A 21823-nucleotide genomic window follows, 5' to 3' on the forward strand; every position below is an offset into this window, starting at 1 on the left:
AAGATTTCATTAATTGTAAATACCATATAATATTCAAGAAAATCTGTTCTGCGAGCACTGTGAACATAAATTATTGACACTCCATCCATTCATCGCACGCATTTCGAGATCTTTCTTAACTGTTCATTGTTGCGAAACATTCGAAACTACGTATACGTTCTCAAATTTCATTTTTCTATGAGCTTTTATAATTATAATACCTAATCTCTGAATCTCATAATTTACGAAGCTTTGCCTTCGTATTCTCATCTCTGCATTCGCAAGCAAACACGTATTGCTTTTTATTTCTTTGCCTCTATATTTTCACAAACCTTAGCTAGAGCTTTCGACTCACAGTCACGTATCACCATTCAAGAACCGTTCGACCAAAGAAAAGAAGAGAATTAACTTAAAAAAAAAAAAAAAAAAAAAAAAAAAAAAAAAAAAAAAAAAAAAAGAAAGAAACGAAAAGAACATCCTTGTATCGTTCTGCTTACACATTATGGTCCCTACAAAAAATACATTACATCTATAAGCAGTTTATATTAATCATTGTAATAGTCAATATCTATGTACACAATATTTCTTCTTTAATTTATTAATTCTTGTCGCTATGTTAGAACTTTCTACCTAATACTTAAAACGCTTTCTCCATATGACATTTTTTTTACGTTCGACGCTTTCCTTTTCATTTCAATTAATAATGTATATTAGCTTGTGGGAATGTGTTAAATACAGCAAATACAGTACGATCGAATCGATTAAAAGAAAACATCCGCTACGAAATAAACATACACGCTAAATTAAACTATGAGTATACTAGCGGTAGAGAGTAAAAAGCCCAGCGATATAATTACAGTAATCATGATAATACTAATAATATTAGTAATAACAATAACAATAACGATATGACATTGCAAAAATTAATCCGACAACGAGTTAGCTGTACGATAAAAATATTGGAACGGAATTTTAAATGTATCAAAGAAAAAAAAAAAAAAAAAAAAAAAAGAAAAAATAGAAAAAGAAAGGAAAGAAATTCTGAGGATACGATTCATCATAAAACGGTATATACGAGAAAGACTTCCGTAAAAATATTTAAGTAACACGATGGAAAAATTGTGCGAGTCGCGCGATCAAAATCGTTCGTTCGTTCCATAACGTTCGCCATAAATCGTACAAAACGATGCGTCTTATATTAGAAACAGAACGTCGTCGTGTCAATGGCGACCACCGTAAAATCCTATTAAATCGTATAATATATTTATATTTATATTTATATATATATATAATTATATTACATTATATATATATATAATTATAATGCACGTTACCACGTGTTCATTTATCTCTCGATTGCTCGTTATAAATCGCTCTAACTATTATAATTCCCTATGTACAGTTGTAGCGTCTCCGTGAATGCAATTATTATTAATATTTCTCCTGTGAACAATCTCGCATCTTTCATTCTCGACGAAACGTGTGAATTGAACTGAATTTGATTCGACTTGTTTAACTCTTCTTTTTTTTTGAACATTTTAATCTGCATATTCTCACATCTTCCGTTTTTCTCTTCTTCTTCTCCTTCTTCTTATTCCTCTGCTTCTTCTTCTCTTTTCCTTCTTCTACTTGTCCGTCTTCTTTTGTGTTTTTCTATTCACAGCACTTTTTTCCCTTTTTGTTTATAATCCACATGTATACGAGAGATCCGTCCGACAAAATCAATCGTTCGACAGAGAGATTCATATCACAAAGTAGGTATAGTATTAGTATTAATACGTAAGTTGCTTTGTAGTAATTAATGTAGTTAGGAGAGAGATCATCACGGCCTCGAGAACGTTTCGAACGATGAAGTTCGTCGTACGGATTCGCCATTTTGCAAACATCAAAATTGCCTCTAAAATATAATATATGTATGTATGTATAATATAGGTAGCGTGTGTAACTACACTTCGAAAAATTGACAGTGATGGGCCAAACAGCGTGCGAGATATAATATCGTACATAGGTAAGTGTGTCTGCATTAACGTAAGTAAATGCTACGACGACGTCAGCATAATAGATTATTTACTTATTTATTTTTTTTCGAGACTGTGTAAAATTAACTCTATATACCCTTCGTTCGTTTATTTCAATATTTTTTAATCGAATTAGATAGAAGCATTAGTAGAACGGTTTCGTACCCGAAGCGATAGGAGAAAAGAACAGTTTCAAATGATAGTTCATGCAAATGGCGTTGTTGTCCCTATATAACATCATCATTATTATTTGTTAAAATTTTTCTTTTGTAGAATCTTTTTTTTTAATTGTCTTCTTTCATCTTGCCTTAATCACTTCTAAAAGAAATTGAGCTGAAACGAGTTACTTTACATCATTCTCTTTTTGTTCGTTTCTTAGGCTAAGATTTCGTTCATTTTGCACTGATAGATATTTCATATTTGTATTATTATTTATAGCTTTCCTTCGATTCAGTTAACGCGCTATAAAATTTCTTTTCCTGAGTGAGTTTTTTTTAATATATTTCTTTCTTTTTTGTATTCTTTCGCTTGTTTCTCCTTCTCCTTTTTTTTTTTTCTTCATTCTTTTGTCACATTGAAATTGGATACAAGAAGCTTTCAGGTACAAAACAACAAGTAGTCTTCTCTCTAACAACGAGTGAGCTAAATTGTGTGTAATAAGCCAGGACTTGTCCGAGACACGTCTCTCAACGTGTTGTACAGTTAATTCCAATTGACCAACGATTTTGTTACACCAGCATTCTTTGACCGAAAATCTATAGCTTCCTGTTTTTCTTTCATCGCTTGGAAGCATAATTCATTTTATAATTCATTACATATTTCATTCCATAGAATAGCACAAGAAGTAACGCATGCGTCACGACGAAAAAGTCGCATCAACACTTCCGTTTTTTTATTTTGTTTTCTTCTTTTTTGTTGTTTAATTAATGCTAACGTTTTTTTCTGAAAGCTCTTAAAATAGTGCGTCGCTGATACCATAGTACTTAGGAGAAAACATATCAGAGATCAACGTGTCGCTTTGTTAAAAGCGTGATTCTTTCATTGATAATATAAGTGTTCTTTCAGAAACCAAAAGGAAACGAAAAGGAATAAAACGTACGCTACTACAAAGTTAAACTAATTTCATAAACGGATCAACGCTATTAAGTTCATTTAGTTTGTTTTTTGCGTGTTTTTTCCTTTACATTGCTAGGTTAAATTGACTACTTTTTTTTTATTTCTGAGAAAGCCTAATCTCTAGTTATAAAATAAATCGCAGCTCTCAATCTGCAATTATAATGATATTATTTATTATAGATCGTTAACTCTATCACTTAATTAATTATCTTTAAATATACGTTTGTCTAGTCTTGTATTTCTTAAGGCAGGAATTTTTATATTTACAGTTTTGTCCTTGTTGGCCTTTCTTCCTTTTTTCCTATTTTTTTTTCTTTTTCCTTTTTTTCTCTCTCTCTTAAATCGCGCAAGGCTCATTTTCCAACGGCGAAGGAAACTCGTCTCAGACAAAGAAAATCTTTCTTCGATCAAGATACAATACGTCTGTCTGAAACGAGCCTGATTATATTTTTTCACCTATTACGTTCCTATTTATTGACATATATATCGCATCACCGTAAAAATGTACATTCTAGTGATATTAGTTCCTAAAAATAGCCAAACCATCGAGACAAACCTGTGGCAAATTATTTCGCACGATAAACAATATCCTTCACGCAAATATAACCACTGTAAAAATATTTTCGATTCACTTGTATTCAAGAATATATAACGTATCTTGTATGTGTGTGTATGTAAAATTTACTTATATCTTCAACACAATTTAAATTTGTATCTGACGATGTACGGAACGATATAAGGTAATTCTTCGTCTTTCGATCTCTTTAAAAAAGTATATTAGCACCATATATGTATACAGAGATTATCGTTTCTTTCTTTCATTTAAAGTCATTCGTACCACTTTCCACCATTATTAATAGCGTTTCTTTTTTAGGATTGCAGAAATTAATAATGCACATGCGTTGTACATATTATTCCACTCTATATATACTGTATTCGTTTACCTGCGATCTCAAAACAATTTGCCACAGACTCACAATATCACCTTTTTGATATAATTCAATTGGATAGCCTCTAACACGAGTTAAACATTAAACGTTCCGTACAAGCTTGTCAGAGGGTTTACCGGTCAACGGTTTGACTTCTGTGTCCGGTTCTTCTAAAGCAAGGGGTGCTTGCCTTGTATCGGGAACATCGATATCATCGACATCCATTGCGTTCTTCGAACGACTTCCTATCTCCGTCGAATCTTGCGTCTGATTCGACGAGCCGGTGTCTTCTAGGTTCGTCGACTTTGTAGGCTCCGTAGGCGACGATATTGACGACGGCGTGGGCAATTCAGAATTTGGAGATGTGCCGTCTCCATCTCCGACACTGTGAAGATGCGGTTTTTCTTCGAATACTAAAAGATAAAACACGTATTTTGAAGCTGAACGATAATATGGCGACAAAAATTTGGAAAAAAATGGCATTGTCCTGGAAAAATGATAGTGGCTGACGAAAGTACTTGAAAAACTTGTACGGATATATTATCTATACTATACAGAACCTCCTGGAATTTTATTAACACTATAAGTATCATGAGAGCAGTGATAAAGTTTCAAACGAATTTGGTAATACACATAGAGATTACAAAGTACTTATTGCGAACATACATTTAGTAACAGTATTTGGTATGACTAGGTGTCCTACTTACATTTGTCAAGGCTGATAATTGACCCTACGAATTCGTTGACAGTAAAAGACGGTGCTTGATCTTCCATTTGCCTTCTCCTTCTAACTAACCACCAATCAACGAGGAACAGTGCCAAAGCTAAAATCTTAATGCCAGCGCAAAGTCCTACATATCTGAAAAATATTGAACGAAAAATGTCACTGCTTAGTAACATTTCTAAAATTAGCTTCTTCAAATTGCGCACAGATGTGGGAATAATGAATACCTGTATCTGAACTGTTCAATGTCGTAAAGTAAACATCGTCCACCTTTTTCTCCACATGTGCTTTTCCAAAGTAAACATGTAGAGTCAATTAAATTACCAAATAAAATAGGAGCAGGTATGTAACCGAACAGTCTAAAAATGACAAATTGCATGCCTAAAGCGAACGATCTTTCCTCCTCTGAGACTGATCTGCATTAGAAACAAAAGTTAGAATGAATGTAACGATAATGTAAAATTTGAACATAACTCAAGTACACTGACATATGGAACATATATAAAGTGATAAAAATGAAACTTACCGTAACACTATCATTAATAGAGGCATCTGAGTGATAGCAACGATAAACGTCATAAAAAAAAGTAAAATTAAAAATGGAAATATAGTCCTACAAGGTGAAGTGCACGGGCCAGCAGTAGCTACTGGCACAACCGTTACTTCCGCAAATTCTGGAGCTGCCGGTGGCAACATTGTTAAGTTTCCGTGTATACCTAAAACATAAATATGGAAATTATAGAATTGTCTAACATTATCGATAAATATAATGATATTTATCAGCAGATACTTAATTATATTTATTAGCGATGTACTCTGATTTATTTTATTCTTTTACTGTACTTTGCACTAATCGCATTGTAAAGGAAATATTAGTATCGTTCAAAATAGAGCATTGACGTTCAATATACAAATAGTATGCAAAAGTTCCCAGCCAGATAGATTTTTCACCTTATGTGTAAGAACTTTCCCTGCTCATTGTATACTCGGTGATGTACAAAGAAAAGAAAAAGGAGAATTTCACACTTACATGCACAATTAGTAAAGTTCGATTTCGAACTGAAGGCAGTGCAGCCTGCATGACAAGGGCTAAAATACGTGAGACCGTTGTTTCCACAGACTGGCTCGACGTCTGTCATTCGGCACTCGCAACCGAAGTTGCACGCGGCAGTGAGATTTACTTGAAAGGGTTCCGGACCCTTTGTGCTGCTGTTAAAGTACGGTATAGTGGTCCCAGCCATTTTTACGTTGTCGCAACCGAGGAAGAAGAGGAGACCATAGCACACCAGGCATATCATGTTCGAGACGAGAACGAATTGAACTGCACCTTTCGGTCTTAATTCTAAACGTTTGAGCAAACATCCGCCAAAAAAGATTCCGATGCAGGCACCCGGTATCGCTATAGAGCCGGTGAATACACTGGCTTGACTCTTTCCTAAACTGAACTGTGTCTCCAGATACTTTGGCAGGAAAACCACAAACCCGGAGACGATTACTAATTCCATGCAAGCTCCTAGGCACGTTACTACGTACACTGGGTTACACACCAACCTCCACATACTCCTGGGGATATCTGAAACAGAGAGATATATTTATGTTTAATTATAACTTTAATTTTTGATCATTTTTGATAACGTATAATATTTATTAAGGAAAACTCTTGTAGAGCGAATAATTAAATCTCTGTTGTAAAATTTCAAGAATAAATAAACGCTTACCCTTCACATCTTTGCCGTAACCACTATCATTTAGTTTCTCCTTTTTCGGTTCTTTGCATTGCTCTTTCTCTTTCTGCGACGAAGATTTAGCTTTTTCGATAATTCGTATTTTTTCTTTCTCCCGTTGCAGAGTTTTCGGGAAACTGAAGAACGGTATTGCCACTAGAATCAGGAGTAAACCACAGAGTAGGAAACCACCCCACCACATGCCTACCCATCTGTGATCACCTGGATCTGTAGAAGAATAATTTTATCTTAAATAATATCTCATAATTTTGAGTACAGCCAAATATCACTAGTAAAACTGCAGACTTTTATGCATCTGGTACATTTCTATAACCGTGTTCATACAAATATGCAGTCACCTTATTAGACGTATTTCATTACCTATACTGATGATTGTTCCAGAAAATGAATCCATATGAAACGATAACAGATAAGCTCCAAGAAGAAAACCTAAAACCGGCCCAAAAGCTGCCATACTATACATACAACCTAAAAGAAACATAAGAGCTGCTTAATAAAATATTCTTATACGGTAAATCTTAAACCTTTCGAAACGGTATATTTTCTTACCGATATACAAAGAAGCACTTTCTGGTCGTACGTGATCATCTATGTAAGTAGTGCCGAGGGTAAATAAAGGGGAACCACCACAGCCTAATAATAACTGAGCAAGTACAAATAACATAACAGGACCAGCGGTAGATGGAGATCCCTGAATGCAATTATCACCTCTTAAATTGTTGTGTGGTGCTAAAGGCGGAGACGATAATCCAGACGATAAACGACCTATGAAGAAAGGATGATACTTTCAGTTTCTGTGCAAATGTTATTTTTAGACATTACTCGACGACAATGTGAATTTCGTTGATATTTGACATTTAAGGAGAAATAAATTGATAAATCATGTAATCAGCATTAAGTAATTCTCTTTTTTTCTTCTTTTTTTTCAAATTAAAATTTATATTCTTTTAGCAGGCGAACCACGAAATTCACATCTCTACATGTAACATTATTCGTCGTTTCACAATTCATTAAACTCTCACCTAGTCCCATATCTTGTTCGCGTAACGAAACACCGCGACAAATGTTGTCCGAGCTAGAATTGTTTGCAGCCGTCATTAAATTGGGTTCGGCTGTGAAGTGTGGTACCATAAAGATCATCGATCCCAGTCCCATTATGACGGCGCCTGGAATGACAATAATTAAAAAATATTTCATATAATTACCTTGCAGACACGCTTATCTTATTAGAACTTTAATATCAATTTGATCGAAGTACGATACTTGGTACCAAAGAAAGCAAGATATGGGTACTGTTTAAAAACTTACAAAATTTCTGTAAAAAGAGAGCGTTGTATTAATTATCTTCTCTACTCTACTAATTCTAGTGCTAGTGCTTTATCCAACAAAGACTGGATTATCGTTGTCCCAAGTATCGAATGATCTATTTTGTAGCCACAGGGCAAACAGTCAATGTTCGTAATATTCGCTCGAAACATAAAACTGTTTGCACAATTTAATAGAACACATCTATTTTAATAAATCGACCTTATCAATCTTATGGGATAAATAGAACGCGAGAATAATTAGTGACGTAAAAACTAAGGAGTACGATATAGTTATATATTGTAATATTTACGTTAACGTGTCAGGATTGACCCAGCCTCTGCGAGAGTTAAATAGCGTTATAGATTGTCCGGAAAGTGTCTTTCTTTTACAGACACGTCTTTTACAACGACGCATCTTTATACAAACATGAAACCTAATCTGTCGAACGTTGTGATTTCTATCTTGATAAAACAAAGATGGATCGTACGTAATTCGATAAAATAATATAAAACGGAAAATGTTGCGCATCCGTTATTTCTCTATAAAACGAAAGAAACTTCTCGGACGACCTAATAGTTTCGAATACTTTTACGATGTATACTTACCAATAGCTATCCAAACAGGTATATGTCTTCGGCTACCAAGATAGCTGACGAAGATGACGGTGATGACATTTCCAATTTCGTAGGAGCTAGCAATGACGCCTGAAAGGCTGGACGGGATTTCGAACCTTTTCTCTATGGTCGTGATCACAGAATTTATGTAACCTGAACTAAGTGCTTGCTGCAGCGTGACGAGAAACGACAGAAGGAACACAAACACCTGGAAAAATCACGGGATGATCGTTCGTTAATGTGTGTTAATTGAACCTTGAGCGTCTCCGATGACGATTGCCAGTGCAAATTCGACGTGTTTCTTTATTAGGTTTCCTGTTCTAAGAAGCCGCGAGGTAACTCTTACTTCTACGACATCGCCACGTCTTGCACCATGTTCTAGCAGCACACGTTGATTAAAAATTTAATGATAAATTTGCAAATGTCTATGGTGTTTGTGAAGCGTTTGGACATATTTGGTATATAAATTTATATTTCTTGTATTTTATGTTTTAATATTAATATAATATTATATTTCTTGAAACGTAGTGAGTATCATAGCGAAATGCGAAGTGCTGCTACCATCGCAAAGAAGTTAAAAGAGCTTAACGTGGTATACCAAAGGATCTTTCTCTTTTATATAGGAAATTATGGGGGTTATAGAGAATTTACACACAAAGAACTTGAAGGTTGTAAAACGATCGAAGAAATCAAGATTGTTCTAGATTGTTTGCAAGGTTACGTACGTACATCTGTGATTACCACCACCTGCTCTACGTATAACTCCAGACTTATACACTTTACGAACTTGTACGCTTATTTACGCTTAAAGGGGAATTCACAGGTCCTCCTGCAAATAATTATTTTTTTACCGCGATATAACGTTTTCTTTATCCATGAAATATTTCGAATAAATGATAGAAGATCAATGAGAAATATCTGAATAAAAATCACGTGTATATATATATATATATATATATATATAATATATATATATAATATATATATATTAATTATAATATATTAATATAATATATTAATTTATAAAAGAATGTATACTTGCAAGTGTTTGTATATATCCTTCAAAGACAGTCAGAGATACGAAATACTTTGGTTTGTACGTTAATTTTGCCTTCGAGATGAAATATATTCTGAAGATACGTTAGAATCTATGAATAAATACGCTTATCGTCATAGACGAAGTATCAATATTATCATCTCAAATAATAAAACGTATTTCCTATGGAAATCGAAGGATAATCGAAGATAAGAAGCTTTTGTTTCTGTGTTTACGGAATTTATATTATTTTATATACGTCGATTAATATTTCGTAGAATAGAAATTTCTACCTGAGAAGGCAAAAATGTGACAGCGTACTTTATCAGAAATATGTGTTTTTTTTTTTTTTTTGCCTTGGGCAGAACAAAAGCACCCTTTATCATGTAAAATTCAGAGATACGTGTACCTGATAATATCGATTCTTTCGTACATCCATGCTGCCGAATCGAACGATAAAACCCGATTAGATAAGCAAAAGCTTTATCGATTCCATCATTGTACCCTTGAGTGCATTTTAACTAACGAAGGTAAAACGCCGCTTTAACGTAACATTATGATCTTACGATGGGAACAGGATAAAACATTTTGCTGATAATCGACGTGCTATGTTTGACAAATCAAAGCTAAAAAGCGCTCGATATGAACAGGTGTACGTAGTACATTTAGAATTTTGTATTCCCGAAAATCATGACTTTAATCATGTAAACCTACATGATTTTTACCGATGTCTGCATTAAAAGAAAAGTTAATTTACATTGCTTGAAGATCAATTCTCGGTGAATTCGGAAATTGATGTTGATAGAAAAACAAGGTAGATGCATCTTATTGGATTTGATACAAGAAATAATTTTAAATTGCGATCTTAAAATTGAACTTTCGAGTTATTTGAGAAATTCAACATATTCGGTCGAGTTTCAGCAGTTTTACAAATTTCCAACGATTGGAATATCCTTTCGTCTGATTTACAAGCATTTATTGTTGCTTGTAAAAAATTCTTCGCGACTGCAAATATAAATGAAAAAACTGGATAATCGGTAGACTAGAAGAGTTCGGCCAGATTTCTAGGCTAAACCTGTTCTCGCACGAGTTAACAAAATATCTGATTACGTTGCAATGTAAAGGCAACGAACAATAAAACCACGTCAAATGAAAACGATGACGTCTTTGCTTCGTACTCTTACGATGACTTAAAACCTTTCACAGAATGTCAGCAGCGTTTCAATGTCGTATCCTTTCGAAATGATGACTCACCGCACCTCGTTTTGCACATCCGTGTACCATATACGTAACAAATGTAAGTTGATTGGCGATTTCGAATTAATCGAATCGCTTCATTCGGAGACCGTATGACGAGAAAATGTAACACGACCCTCCCGTTTAAACATCACTCACACAAAGCGATTTTTGGAAATATCTAAATGCTGTACGTGTACGAAATTTATCGTGTGTCCTTCCAGTTTATGTAATTTTAACTAGTACAAGGATAAAAATTTGTTCAAGCAAAACAGCGTGGTACAAAGGAAAGCATACTAAAGATTACCAACGTTGAAGATTTTTTTTTTTTTTAATAAATAAATAAATAGAATTGCAGAGATTTAAAAATGTCGGTTCACAGTTGCTGGCGAGAGTACTCGATCTTTTTGTAGAAATCTTAATTTCGTCTTGATAGTTGCAGTAAATGTCTCGTAATTTTTATGTACGTTCTCACACTCGTTACGAGCTTTATTCATTTAACCGTGATAATGGAGCGTCGTTATAGCGTGAATGAACTTTTAAAATGTCTCGTGCAAGAAGCTGAAACACCTCGTAAAAGATCCCACCACAATAAGAGTCGAGATACTTTCACGAACAGCTCGCTGTTTTCAAGATAAATAAGTAGAGTTACGTGAATCGGATCTTGCAGGTCCATCGGGCGTTGCAGGAATTTTGGATAAAGTAACATTTGCGTACCTTTATTCCAGCGAATTTTTGTATAAAGGCCGGCCGGCAGCTCAGGATTCCACAGTCCTTCGAATCCGGATTAAACGGCGGAGTTTGCGCTCTCTCCTTCTCCGTCCTGTGTCGAGAGTCCATGCCAACAAGAAAAACGTGTTAAGAATTCTGCTATGGAATCGTCGGGTATTTTGGTATAAAGCGAAGGAACAAAGCGAGAAGCACGTGTGCGACTCGATTAATCCTTTAACTGCGAGACGCTGGCGACGAGGTGAAGAAACTCTTGGCGTTATTTTTAAAAGATCTAGAAAATGAATTAAGAGAGCGTGAAATTTGAAAAACGATGATCATCGAAGATAAACATCGATCTTATTCTTGCTTCTCGTTTAGTTCAAATAATTTTTTGCCGATTTATCGTAGACTCGCAGGATCTCCAGTTAAACATCGTTAAAGAAATTTCACATAAATTAGACGTGTAACGCGGAGAAGATTACTTCTGTACGATTTAATCGTAAGATTAGTAAAGATTCCCAGCGGAATTCTATTCCGATTAGATCGATCAACGTCTCATAATGTACAACAAGTTCGATCGTTTCATGCAAAGTTCGAGATTGTTTACGTTCTCGGGAACTCGACTGACTGAAATATCTTTACCTTGCTATAATGTTTGGTCGTAATCGTATTAATTTTGAATTCTTGCAGAATTTTATTATCCTCAATGATCGACTCCTGTTTAAGCCAATTGAACGTTACTTCGGATCACCAACAACTAGGCTACATCTGTCGGGTTGCTAGGATCGTCGACAGCCTACAGTCCACTTGGCGTCACTTCGATTCCTTATTTAAAGTAAATTCTTCGTTCATCGCGACGCGACGCGTCGTTCTTAAAAGGAAATCCGGCTATCGCGCTCATCGTCCTAGCTTTTCACAATCTTCGTCTCGTGTGCAATTACTTGCGAAATTAGAGCGTAGAAAATAGCCTTAGAGTGCCTTCGAACGTAATTTTAGTCCAATCCCGGCGATACAGTTAAAGGATTAAAGAAGACGATCGATTCGATGGGAATATAATACAAATTAGAATGTTGTTAGTCGACTTTGCAGGATTTTGTTAGTTGATCGTAATCGTCTCACTTTTCTTTTCTCTTTGATTAATTGTATCGTAAGTGATAATCATGCCAGCTTTACCTGTCCACCATGGAAGCACTGGGATTCCTGCTGTGACATTTGATGATAAAATCTCTGAAAAAGTGTAAGAAGAAGAAACAGCAAGCATGAATAATACTGTGCTGAATGATGCACCGTGATTGCGTGCATATGAGTTAGGACAGATTGAAGTTAACACAGAAGTATGCGTATTGATCTTTGGAGACATAACAAATACAAGATAGTAATAAATATGACTAATATAGATTATACCGTATAGCGATATAATTAATAGAAATTATACAGGTAATTGCTTGTTGGTGTACTCTGTCGATAAAACAGATATACGTATTTTACGCAGAAGATAATTTCAATTATTCAAGTACAACATAGATACTACTATGAAAACATTTCCTGCACAATTAAATTCAAATTCGCTTTAATAAAAATTGTAGCTTCGTTATCTCAGTTTTTTCTCGTTATCGTTAAACGAGAAAGACAAGATAAAAAGGAAAAGATACGAAAACTTACGTCCTTATTCGCTATACACGTTCCGTTCTACGCCTCCAAGAGATCAAGATACTTCAAGAATTGTAATATATACAAGTAGTGCATTCAGAGAAACATCGAATTTATTTACTCGTTTTAACACACCCTTAAAACCTGATATCATATCTTTACAATTATTCTTGCAACATATTCGAAGATTACGAGAGAAGAATTTTCCTATTATTTTACAAAGAAACGATCTCGTATTACTAAAATCTCCTGTATATTTCGTTTTTGCGGCTAAACTCGTGCATCCTTTTATCTCCACCAAAATTTCCAAAATATTGCTCGTTTTCATAATTATGTTTTTCCTTCCGTGGAACTTTGTCGATGTATCAGGCGTATTTTTTAGAAAATTTACTCCTTTGAATAGAATAGCTTGTTTTCATTTTCGATTATGACATGTTGCGACATCGACCATGTTAATATTAAAATTCTCCTGTCTGGTCGTAAAACGACAGTTCGATCGGAAGATGGTGAAAAATACTTTCACCGTATCTTTCTCCATCTTCGTTTTTAAACGATACGCTCGTCTATCTACTCTTTAACGCTGTCCCTAACTTCATTTAGGCGAATAAATTTATGATAACAGGACTCGTAACAGGATGTGCCTATGACACATATAACACTGTTACAAAAGAATCTATTTCACGAATAACCGTGTCATGGTCAGCTTGGTGCTTTCACTTTTCACGTTTTCGAGGGTTACAGCTTGCAATTTTTACCACGGTCGTCTAGAAACCATTTGTGTATGTAAATTCGCGGATGGACTGACCGTGCTGCAGAAATCTCCGATTGTGTAATAGAAAGAAACGCCATAACATTTTCACGACTCGCTTCTTAGCGTCTCGCTTTCTCTTTTTCGACTTCGTTCGTGACAATTTTGTTCTGTTCCATGTCATTCCCCATTGTTATTTATAACACAACGCGTACATTGTAGCCGATGACGTATAACCTCGGAAGTTTATTTTTTTTTTTTTTTTATAACAAACGAGCGAGAAATGCTTCTAAGTCTCTGGAGCGTGGAATTCACAGTGAAAATCGAAAAAATAAACATAAAATCCAACTATCCGCAGTTGCTTCGAGTTTTTCCTCTTTACGCGAATAATAACAAATAAAGCTAAGTAAGAAAAGATATAATAACAAGAAAAACGTATGAGATTTTTTATCAAACTTGGTACTTTCAAAAACCTTGAAACTACGACGCTAAAAAGAAGATAGAACTGCGTTTTTCTGATTACTGGCCGATAATTTCACCGATATTGAACGATGAAAACGATTCCTATAGGACGAGCGAGATTCTTTCACGTTTTCCATGCGCCGTTCGTGCCAAGTGATACAACTCAAGTTCAAGCCCGTCAAATGTTACAATTTTCATTTGTTATACACACTGATAAATATTGTAATAAAGAATTTATATTCTGATAATAGAAATACGAGTATCGTACATATCTTTCTCCATATACTACGGTCATAGATTCGCTAGTTCCTAACAGTTGCTAGTAACAGCGATGTTAATTACCGCATGACGACGTTATTTTTTAACAAGATCCGCAACAAAATGAGTATCCCTCGTGTCGTATGCGTCAGTTATGCTCACCTATGGTCCACGAGGCCAGAACTGGGATTTCTACTGTGACACCTGATGACGGTGTCGTGAGTCAGTCTGCTACCGGTTGCCTGCAGTGGGTCTGTGGTTTCGTCGGTTCCCGTGGCCGCACTCTCCGCGTACAGCCCAGTCATAGCGTACATGCTTTCGTTCCTTCGATGTCCGGCATGGTAATTGCTGCCAGACTCGGACCTGGAAATGCAATAGACGATCAACGTGTAATTTGGAAGTGATCCATTAAGCTTCCACTCTTGTTCTTGTTGACCTCGATAAAGCGGCCATCCAATCGTCCGCTACATACGTTGTAAATTAAGCGTCCAGGTCTGGCGTTGTTGCGTACAAGATCAAGGATTCAGGAATTGGCCAATTCTTCACGGACGATTAGTAATTGGGAATTTTTTCTTTCGTTTCTTTTCTCTAAAGACGACTCATAAGACGACAGAATACGTAAATGAGTGAATCGAGTAAATCTCATTGGAAGTCTCGGTTTTACTTTCTTTAAACATTAGCTAGGTTTAAGTCGATAGTTGTGATAATTGTGACTAATCGTCGACTGACTTTATACGTTTTATGTTTAGAAAATAAAAAAGTTTATCGACTGTCGGACGACTTTGTCTCTCGTCGTATTTATCTTGCGCGTTGAATTTACGATGATTCGACCATTTGATCAAAAGATACTGGTCTTCTTTTCGGAAAGTTTCTTAATAATTCTGTTTCGATTTGGCTTGTCGATGGACCGGCAAATTTATAGATTTTATATCTAAAGTGTCTCATATTTTTATGGAAATAGACGAGGAAGTTCTGAATGGTATCAGGCAATACTGGTAGCAGATACCTGGCAATTTATTCCTATCGAGATGCGAATCTTCGATATAGTTCCGGCTGCAACTCGTGTGATTTCTATTCACTTTGATGTTTATTTTAGCTGATCGATGGAAAGAAACGCGTAAGCTTTCGCGAGTGTCTATTTTCGTACGATTGTCGATGATTCGATCGATTGCAGTGGAACCTGAAGTCATCGTTGTAAGATCATCGTGGATCATTAGCATATGAGCACGCCAAAGTCCTCGGATGTTTCTCAGTTAAAAGTCAAGAGGAGATCGCAAGGAGAGGCAGCGAAGGTCAATTAGATGTTTCTGCTTCCTCCATTTTTCATGAGGTTAAATTCGAAGATCGATGATTTACGTCACTTTCAATTTAGAGCGAACCAAGAACATTTGCAACGAGGCTCGCGTATGATTATAAAATTTGGAAAACTATGCGAGTCTCTTCGATCAGAGTGAAAATTAATAGCGACGAACGAAAGCTATAGAATATTTGTCGAATAAGAACGAGAACAATTTTGTCATAACAATCGTACTTTGATATTAATTCTTCCAATATTTATACAAATTTATTCGAACATTAAAATTGTCCGAATTTTTAAAGCAACCTCTTTCCGAAAGTTAGAAAATTCAATTTCAACGATTTCAAGTGATGATGAATCAACGTCAATAACGAGCTACTGAAATCGCGAACGTTTCTACTTTATAAATCTTTTATTGGCGATTTGCTCGCGACAGTTTCAAACACCAGATTAAAGGAAACATCGATTACAACGTTTTATGAAAAGGACACTTACCTTCCGCTTTAGGAAAAGTGTTGATAATTGAACTAAAAATAAATATCAATTTACTGTCCTTTCTATGAAGCAACCTCTACATTTCCGATACACATTTGAGAAAGTTCTATTCGTTGGATATAAAAAACGACAGATTGGGTAATCGTCGTTTATAAATAAATTCCTGTTTACCATTTACGCTACCTTTGCGAAACTTTCGATCAGTGGGTTAAAAAAGTATCGATCAGCTACCCTTCGTCTGTCTGAACGAACCTTTAAAGGTAGAGTTATCGTAATATGGACAAGTTAATTTTATTTTTAGTAGCCGATGGGTAATTAACTCGTAACGATAAAAATAGCGTTTGTCGCCAAAACAATCGAGAAGGGTTAACACCGAGAGAGGAGTTCGTGCGCTGATCAACGTAAATAGAGAACGATTGGGCTACCTCAGCACCCTGGACTCCTGAATAAGCTTTCATTATCTACGTTGCATCTTGCTCTCGATACATAGGCAAAATTTAATTAAAACGAGACGTACAGTTTATAAACAGAAAATGAACAAGAAAGAGGATCGAACTCGTACGCCTAAACGTACGCTGCTCGAGACAAGTAATAATACCGTAGAAAATAGCCAGGAATATTCGAAGATAGTAAATGAAAGGAATATTTGAAAAAATTTAATTAGAAACTCTTTCGAGGAAATAAAAAAGAGAAAAATAAAAAAGGGAGAGATTTTCTCTTAATTTTGAGGTTTGCGGTCCGAGTCTCGTACAACAGGAAATTCGTATAACTCGGGGAACGTTATACGGTATACTATGTACTTGTGGTAAGTATAAGCAATAATCTTAGACATAATAAAACGCGAATACCACAGGACAGGAAGTCGGTTGCGTGGTCGCAGGCGCAATTTCTCGGTTCCTGTCTTGTTAACGAACAAGAAAGGGAGAAGACAAACAGAATCCTGGAAGCCCCTGAACGCCGAACCTCTACTTATCTAAACATTACACGCAGAGCTCCAGTCGGAGGATCATATTACTTTACAACCTAACAAGAACCTTCCCCTGTGTTATTTGAATTTTTTTCGCCCCATCTGAGGGGATAGCTCTGCAATACCAGCGCCCGCAAAAAATCCATATCCACGTCCATGGTTCTCTCTGATTTAAACATTAACCCTTCGAGCGGTCCAAGGATACCGCGAGTTTATACTATTTGGTTATACTACTGCATTTTGGCATAGATGGCAACGAGCCACCTGTGTTCTCTAGTTTCCGCTTGTCGTGGCTGCTGCTGCTTCTTTGAAAGAAAAAATGAAAACGGCGAGAACATATTATGCGGGAATAGCGGACAAATTGTCAAAAATGATTATGCGTAAACGACAGCCACCGTGTCGCAATTCTCGACGAAGAAAAGGTACACGAAAGGTATGGAGAACGTAAGTTTCCCATAGATCTAACACTGTCGTGTAAATATACGATGTATCGCTGGATGAGCGATGCAAAGATCGTCAAAGGGGGAAGGAATCAAAGGGGATTGTAGATGCAGCGACGGATTGAAAACACGAACGAACGAGGAGCCTTCGTTTACGAGAGAATCGAGTTTGGAAACTTCAACTCAGGTTGGCGCGTATTTAAATTTCGGTGAGACAGAGTAATGGGAAAACGGTGATAAGCCGATGAGCAATGTAATAAAAATGATAATAAAGAGACTGCCTTTTTAATATTAAAAAGTCTTAAAATTGATAGAAACGTTCGCGCTGTTGAAAGTTCAACAATCGAGATTTAAACTTTCAGTCGTTCTAAAGAGTTTGGCTATGCGTCTACTTATTTAAATCACAACGTAGGATTTCAGCGTCGAAGGATAAAGACTAACCAAAATTCGGACGAAAGATTCGATCGATAGGAGTTCGCCTAAACAAGCTGCGAGTCCCTGTTACAAAAATAAAAACACGTCTACCGTTTCAAATGATTGTCCCATAAAGGTAAAACCGAGAAGTCTTATAACAAGCGTGAGAATTCACACCCGTAGACCCTGAAAAGCAGTTTTTCCACCGCGTTCTTCCAACGTAAGGCAAGGTCCCCTGTATATTACATTAGACTCGCAAGAAGAAGGGAAGGAAAGCGTATTAAGAAAAGAAAAAAGAAAGGAAAGAAAGGAGAAAAAAGTAGAGAAGAGAGAAAGGAGCTGAGACTCTCGACTTGGACGAAGGTAAGCAGCAGAGAGGGCAGGCAAGGTGGAGTTCGAAAAGGCGAAAATCACCTTTTGTGGCCGAAACCACCGCCGCTGCTCTCGTTCCTCTTGTGGCCACTCTCGGATCGTTTGTAGCCAAAGGCACTGGATATGCTCTCGGCGCGTTTGTGACCGCTCTCCGAGCGTTTGTGGCCGATAAAACCGCCGCCGGATTCGGTGCGTTTGTGGGTGAACATGCTCGAGCTCGAGCCGTTCCTCTTGTGCCCGCTGGTGGACGCCATTTCTTCCTTGTCCGCCACTTCTTCGCGGCCCTCGGCTTCCTTTCTACCAAGATCGTTGAATTACGGCTCAGCCGGCGACATTTTCGAACGAGTTGCCTGAAACCAAACCGATAATTCTCTGGTTAGCCTATTGCTCGATTTTATTCTCCGTCTACTCGAATTCCCATTGATTGAGTCTCGTTCGACGAAGGTTTCGATATTTCGTCCCAAATTCTCTAGGGTTCTGAGATATAATTTTGGCTGTGCTTACTTTTATGGGAATATTTATAAATACTTTTTACGTATACTCTTTATCGTATATACACTGTACATATTTACGTGCCACTTACCACGCAATGAAAAATTTATTTATAATCTTTACCGTATAAAAATTGTTTTCTTTTTTTATGGAAATACGAAGAAAGGCCATAGGCTATTCGATTATCATTGCGTTTGTTATTAGCGTCGTATAAGGTTCTGACGTTCTAAGGTAACACGATATAAAATTAATTTTAGACATCTGACAAAGACATACGTATATTTTGAGTGTTTCAAAATCTGTACTAAATGGATAATTAATTATACGACTGAAACGAGAATCGCTAATAAGAAATATAAAAGAAAAGAACAGGACTCCGTTCTTGCGTAACGACCGCGATGATTTTCCAAACCAGCGGAGAACGATGAACTCTCTAGCTAAACTAAATTAAGAGAAACAAAGTTTTCAGTACTTGGAAATTCTAACGACGTCACATCGCCCGTCTGTCTGCTGAAACTAACGCGACGAAGATTGTCGCGAACAAAGGAAGCTCGTGACGTCTGATAAAAAGAAACTACGCTGTAACGATATCATCCTGTTTTTATTCCCTTTATCTACTGCTTCGTTTCGAAACGGCCCGCCATTAGTACTCTGCTCTTTATTTTAAAGTCTATTTATCGGAACTATGTCGTTAGAAGTACAAAGGTAGCGAATAGCGACGCATCGTCGAGGAATACGAAATCCCAGCGACCGTTTCATCGGTCGTTTCGTCGCGTGTGCATATTATACGTCGAAGTTGCGCGCCAAAGTTTATCGCTGGGAACAGTTTTGCTCGTCGCACGATGTCGCAGTAGAGAGAACAGCAGATACAGTTATACCGGCGCTGCCTTCGTTAACGAAGATGACAGCGTTTCTACTTGTGAGCGAGCTCGCGTTGTTGAACGGCCCTGACCTTACCAGAAGCAGGTTCGTTGAACTGTTGAATACAGAGATGTCAATTGATCGTATGATCGCGTCAAACGCTGTCGACACGTGGATTTCCCTCCTTCGATGCATCGTCTAGGCTTTATTTATATGTATAAACGATCAAATTAAATCGATAGTCGCTTCGTTAGTAGGCCGTGGCTTCTGCCCATATGGTGGAAAATAGACGCGTGCAGTGGCTCGCGAAAGTATTCCAACACTTGCGGATATTTTTTACGAATATGCATACATACGTGTGTGTCATATGTATAATATTTTGCAATTTTCTCACTATACTACAGTGACATTCAACCATCAAAATTACACGTATAGTGGTAAAATTTGAGAGAGATTTGAAATTTTAGAACGAGATTAAACAGTTAGCTGTTGCGACCTGTTTGAAAACTTTGAAAAGCGCGTACCGAAAATGTGTCGCAGAAAGTAAGCAACGATAGAAAACATACTCGTCAAACACAGCGTTGTTATAATATAGAGTTAAGTTGTAACGAAAGGATCGTTTTATTTTTTAATTTTATTACCGACAGGACTCGTCGTAAGGCAAAATATCGCCGTTTCTTCGTGACGAGTATACTCGTCAAAAACAGTTCTGGTTAATATCTCTGTTCGGAAGAAATTTGTTGCGTATGTCGAGTTACCGTTCGCGGTAGAATCTTCGCGAATTTTCCTACTTTGAAATTTCTATCCTTTACAATCTTTAGTCTTCCTACAAGTTTCCCATTTCTATCTCCTTCTTCCGCTTTGTACAAGACAGAAGCTCGTTAAAACAAGCAAATACGATCAAGGGAATACGTGTTCACTTTTCCAGAGATTCAGACTGATTACAACCGTGATATTCTTTGTCTCTATCGTTCGTCAATCTCTTCTTCGTCATTCTCTTTTTTAATTCAACGTGTTCGCTCGTTACGCAATTAGAACGTGTCGTTCTAACGTCTAAACGTCTTAAGCGTAGAGGAAAGTATTTGGTTTTCCAGCATCTCAAACTGCCTTAAACAGTCATCAAATTAATCGACGCAAAACCCAACGCAATTCCACCGAAGCCGAAGAATGTTACCGTTCGCAAACAATTCTACTTTCGCAGATAACCTCGAGCCGAATAACTCAGTTTGTGATTCCCGAAGTGTCCATCCACAACGAATCGTTGTCGTCCAAGTCGTTCCTGTCGCAAGAGCACCGACTACCAGACGACGAAAGTTTCGAATTAACTTGTGCAATTAGCTCGTTACGTAAACGGTGTGCGGTTCGTTTCATCGTGGCAGGAATTGATTAATTTGACGCGAATACTCGAGTTCCGACTTAACGGACTTCCGTGGCGAAATCGCGCGACGAATCGTCTCGAAGAGTCGGACAAAATTTTACTCGGATCAGACAGACAAAGGGTAAAAGTACAAACGTGGTACATGTTTTCAAGCTTCGTCGCACGTTTTTAGGAATTTCGTCCGCTCTTTGATTAATCAGACAAAAGAAACGAAACGAATAAAAACATTGGTAGAAAAGATCAACTTTGTACAGTATTTTAGTAAATACGAATTTTTAATACAACGATACGAACACAGAAAGAATCGTTTTACTTTGCTATTTCCGTAACGTTCGCGAATTTCCATTATTATTAAACACTGGCGTGCAGCGTGCCGTACAGATTGCACGTGAACGATAAAAACGTGCAACGTTTCTGAACGTCATTTCTGAAACTCTATATATTTTTACCTTTCGGTTATCGAATTTGAATCTTTGAATCCCACGCTTCAACCTTAATTCCTCCGTTGACAATACGAACGTAGATGATTGTGAAAAATTCAAATACCCGTCGAATCTTTGTTCTTAATTACAT

The 21823-nt window shown here is 36.7% G+C and overlaps 1 protein-coding gene across 2 annotated transcripts in view; it reads right to left on the reverse strand.

Annotated features, from left to right (window-relative positions):
* Positions 1–1515: 1515 nt before the first annotated feature.
* LOC100747522 (solute carrier organic anion transporter family member 3A1) overlaps positions 1516–21823 on the reverse strand; it is a 64509-nt gene continuing 44201 nt past the window's right edge. Inside the window, exons 2-15 of one of the 2 annotated variants that reach the window (XM_012383960.3) lie at positions 18562–18869; positions 14697–14897; positions 12590–12643; positions 11423–11528; positions 8425–8641; positions 7534–7677; positions 7061–7276; positions 6872–6979; positions 6485–6718; positions 5797–6339; positions 5293–5482; positions 4994–5182; positions 4750–4901; positions 1516–4455 (exon numbers count right to left, since the gene is read on the reverse strand). In XM_012383960.3, the coding sequence (XP_012239383.1) occupies positions 4145–4455; positions 4750–4901; positions 4994–5182; positions 5293–5482; positions 5797–6339; positions 6485–6718; positions 6872–6979; positions 7061–7276; positions 7534–7677; positions 8425–8641; positions 11423–11528; positions 12590–12643; positions 14697–14897; positions 18562–18773 (2877 nt within the window). In that variant the 5' untranslated portion in view covers positions 18774–18869 and the 3' untranslated portion in view covers positions 1516–4144. The remainder of the gene's footprint in view (positions 4456–4749; positions 4902–4993; positions 5183–5292; positions 5483–5796; positions 6340–6484; positions 6719–6871; positions 6980–7060; positions 7277–7533; positions 7678–8424; positions 8642–11422; positions 11529–12589; positions 12644–14696; positions 14898–18561; positions 18870–21823) is intronic. The other variant, XM_024366604.2, reaches the window with a different exon arrangement.

The sequence above is a fragment of the Bombus impatiens genome, unplaced genomic scaffold (genome assembly GCF_000188095.3).
Source record: "Bombus impatiens unplaced genomic scaffold, BIMP_2.2 scf_0225, whole genome shotgun sequence".
NCBI classification, from domain to species: Eukaryota; Metazoa; Arthropoda; class Insecta; order Hymenoptera; family Apidae; genus Bombus; species Bombus impatiens.